At 37.5% G+C, this 4,110-nt stretch overlaps 1 protein-coding gene across 1 annotated transcript; it reads left to right on the plus strand.

The window, feature by feature from the left end:
- Positions 1-1,425: 1,425 nt before the first annotated feature.
- Positions 1,426-3,250, plus strand: LOC113962062 (ras-related protein Rab-27B-like; the record flags this gene model as incomplete). The annotated part of the gene is made up of 3 exons (XM_027672874.1): positions 1,426-1,578; positions 2,364-2,449; positions 3,147-3,250. Coding segments are annotated over exons 1-3 (343 nt in total), but the record flags the coding sequence as incomplete, so codon positions are not given.
- Positions 3,251-4,110: the final 860 nt, after the last annotated feature.

Below are 4,110 nucleotides of genomic sequence, written 5' to 3' on the forward strand. Positions count from 1 at the left end.
GGGGGACCCTAAAAACCGGGATGGAGGGAGGGAATTCCGGGAAAAAATGGGATATGGGATATGGGGGGGGTTTATTTGACTCAAAGCAAAGAATTCCCAAAAAAACTCAGGAATATTTTAATTCCAGGGGGTGTTAAAATCCCAGTTTATTCCCAAAAAAAGGGTTTAAATCCCAATTTATTCCCCAAAAAAATCCACTTTATTCCCAAAAAAAAGGGGTTAAAAATCCCAGTTTATTCCCAAAAAAAGGGTTAAAAAATCCCAATTTATTCCCAAAAAAATTCCAGTTTATTCCCAAAAAAAGGGGTTAAAAAATCCCAATTTATTCCCCAAAAATTCCAGTTTATTCCCAAAAAAAATGGTTTAAAATCCCAATTTATTCCCAAAAAATCCCAATTTATTCCCAAAAAAAAGGGGTTAAAATCCCAATTTATTCCCAAAAAATTCCAGTTTATTCCCAAAAAAAGGGGTTAAAAATCCCAGTTTATTCCCAAAAAAAAGGGTTAAAAATCCCAATTTATTCCCAAAAAATCCCAGTTTATTCCCAAAAAAAAGGGGTTAAAAAATCCCTAAAAAATCCCTAAAAAATCCCTAAGAAATCCCTGAAAAATCCCTAAAAAATCCCTAAAAAATTCCTTAAAAATCCCTAAAAAAATCCCTAAAAAAATCCCTAAAAAATCCCTTTAAAAATCCCTTAAAAATCCCTAAAAAATCCCTAAAAAAAATCCTTAAAAATTCCTATAAAATCCCTAAAAAATCCCTAAAAAAATCCCTTAAAAATCCCTAAAAAAATTCCTTAAAAAAATCCCTAAAAAAATCCTAAAAAATCTCTTAAAAATCCCTAAAAAATCCCTAAAAAATTCCTAAAAAATCCCTTAAAAATCTCTAAAAAAATCCTAAAAAAAATCCCTAAAAATCCCTAAAAAATTCCTAAAAAATTCCTAAAAAATCCTTTAAAAATCCCTAAAAAATCCCTAAAAATCCTTTAAAAATCCTAAAAAATCCCTAAAAAATCTCTTTAAAATCCCTAAAAAAATCCTAAAAAATCCCTAAAAAATTCCTAAAAAATCCCTGAAAAAATCCCTAAAAAAATCCCTAAAAAATCCCTAAAAATCGCCAAAAAATCCTTAAAAAATCTCTAAAAAATCCCTAAAAAATCTTTTAAAAATCCCTAAAAAATCCCTAAAAATTCTCTAAAAAATTCCTTAAAAACCCGAAAAAATCCCTAAAAAATCCTTAAAAAAATCCCTTAAAAATTCCTTAAAAATCCCTAAAAAATCCCTAAAAAATCCTTAAAAAATCCCTAAAAAATCCCTAAAAAATCTCTAAAAAATCCCTAAAAAATCCTAAAAAAAATCCCTTAAAATTCCCACCTTCTGACCCTCATATTCCCAAAATATTCCCGGATTTTTCCGAAGATTCCCGATGTCCGACGGCGACTCCGATTTCCTGCTCAAGCTCTTGGCCCTCGGAGATTCCGGAGTCGGGAAAACCACGTTCCTGTTCCGTTACACGGAGAATTCCTTCAATCCCAAATTTATCGCCACCGTCGGCATCGACTTCCGGGAAAAACGAGTGGTGAGAATTCCTGGGATTTTTTGGGAATTTTTGGGGATTTTTTGGGGATTTTTTGGGATTTTTTGGGGATTTTTTGGGGGATTTTTTGAGGATTTTTTAGGGATTTTTTGGGATTTTTTGGGGATTTTTGGGGATTTTTTGGGGATTTTTTGGGATTTTTTAGGGATTTTTTGGGAATTTTTTGGGGATTTTTGGGGAATTTTTTGGGGATTTTTTGGGATTTTTTGGGGACTTTTTGAGGATTTTTTGGGGAATTTTTGGGGATTTTTGGGTTTTTGGGGGGATTCTTTGGGGGATTTTTTGGGATTTTTGGGGTTTTTTGGGGGGATTTTTTGGGGATTTTTGGGGAATTTTTGGGGATTTTTTGGGGATTTTTGGGGAATTTTTGGTGGATTTTTTGGGAATTTTTTGGGAATTTTTGGGGATTTTTTAGTGGATTTTTTGGGGATATTTGGGGGGATTTTTGGTGGAATTTTGGGATTTTTTGGGGGATTTTTGGGAATTTTTTGAGGGTTTTTTGGGTGGTTTTGGGAAATTTTTCAGGGAATTTTTGGGTTTTTTTGGGGAATTCTGGAAGGATTTTTTGGGGATTTTTTGGGGAGTTTTTTGGGGATTTTGGGGAATTTTTGGTGGATATTTTGGGAATTTTGGGAGAATTTTTCCGCGAATTTTTGCCGTTATTTTTGGGGAATTTCAGGGCCTTTTTTGGGATATTTGGGGAGGTTTTTTTGGGAATTTCTGTCCTCAAATCCCGGGATTTCTTCTCTCCCTGGATTTTTCCGTAGGTTTATCCCAGGCCCGGATCCGACGGATCTCCGGGAAAAACCTTCAAGGTCCATCTGCAGCTCTGGGACACGGCCGGGCAGGAGAGGTAAAAATTCCCGGAATTCCGAGATCCCAAACCCTGGAATTCCCAGATTTCAACCCCTGGAATTCCTGGATCCAAACCCTGGAATTCTGGGATTTCAAACCCTGGAATTCCCAGATTCCAAACCCTGGAATTCCCACATTCCAAACCCTGGAATTCTGGGATTTCAAACCCTGGAATTCCCAGATCCCAACCCCTGGAATTCCTGGATCCAAACCCTGGAATTCCGGGATTCCAAACCCTGGAATTCCCAAATTCTAAACCTTGGAATTCCAAACCATTCCCAGATTTCAAACCCTGGAATTCCCAGATTCCAACCCATGGAATTCCGGGATTCCAAACCCTGGAATTCCCAGATTTCAATCCATGGAATTCCCAGATCCCAAACCCTGGAATTCCCAGATTCCAAACCCTGGAATTCCCAGATTTCAAACTCTGGAATTCCAAGATTTCAAACCCTGGAATTCCCAGTTTCCAAACCCTGGAATTCCCTGATTCCAAACCCTGGAATTCCCGGATTTCAAACCCTGGAATTCCCAGATCCCAATCCATGGAATTCTGGGATCCCACCCCCCAAAATTCCCAATAAACCCCCTAAAATTCCCCCCAAATCCCTTTTTTCCCAAATCCCTGAAATCCCTGGGATTTTCCAGCTTCCGGGATGGGTCGAAATTCCCGATTTTCCCGGTTTTTCCAACAGATTCCGGAGCCTGACGAGGGCGTTTTTCCGGGATGCGATGGGATTCCTGCTCATCTTCGACCTCACCAACTTCCAGAGTTTCCTCAACGTCCGGGATTGGATGAGTAGGTTCGGGAATTCCGGGAATTCCGGAGGGAAAAGAGGGGAAAAAAGGGTCCTAAAGGGGAAATTCCTGAGGAAAAATGAGGGGGAAAAGGGAAAATTCCAAAGGGAATATTGGGAATAAATGGCTGAGAGGGAGAATTCCCGAAAAAAGATTGGGAATAAGTGATTTTAAAGGGAAAATTCCCGAGGAAAAGTTGGGAATAAATGATTTAGAGGGAAAATTCCGAAGGGAAAAGAAGGGTCTGAAAGGGAAAATTCCCGAGGAAAAATAGGGAAAATTCCCAAGGAAAAATAGGAAAAAAAAGGGTCTGAAAGGGAAAATTCCCAAGGGAAAAATTGGGGAAAATTCCCAAGGAAAAATAGGGAAAATTCCCAAGGAAAAATTAGGGAAAAAAAAGGTTTTAATGGGAAAATTCCCGAGGAAAAATTGGGAAAATTCCCGAGGAAAAATAGGGAAAATTCCCAAGGAAAAACAGGGGAAATTCCCAAGGAAAAATAGGGGAAAAAAAGGTTTTAATGGGAAAATTCCCGAGGAAAAATTGGGGAAAATTCCCGAGGAAAAATAGGGAAAATTCCCAAGGAAAAATTAGGGAAAAAAAAGGTTTTAATGGGAAAATTCCCGAGGAAAAATTGGGAAAATTCCCGAGGAAAAATTGGGGGAAAAAAGGGATTGAAAGGGAAAATTCCAAAGGAATTTCTTTGGAATTTTGGCTCTAAGATTTTATTCCCAATTTTTCCTTTGGAATTTTCTCATTCAGACCCTTTTTTGGGGAATTTTGGCGGAATTTTTTGAGGAATTTTGGGGAATTTTTGGGGAATTTTTGGGAGATTTTTTGGGGATTTTTTGAGGGAATTTTTG

The sequence above is a fragment of the Neopelma chrysocephalum genome, unplaced genomic scaffold (assembly GCF_003984885.1).
Source record: "Neopelma chrysocephalum unplaced genomic scaffold, ASM398488v2 Primary Assembly neopelma1_101451, whole genome shotgun sequence".
NCBI lineage: Eukaryota > Metazoa > Chordata > Aves > Passeriformes > Pipridae > Neopelma > Neopelma chrysocephalum.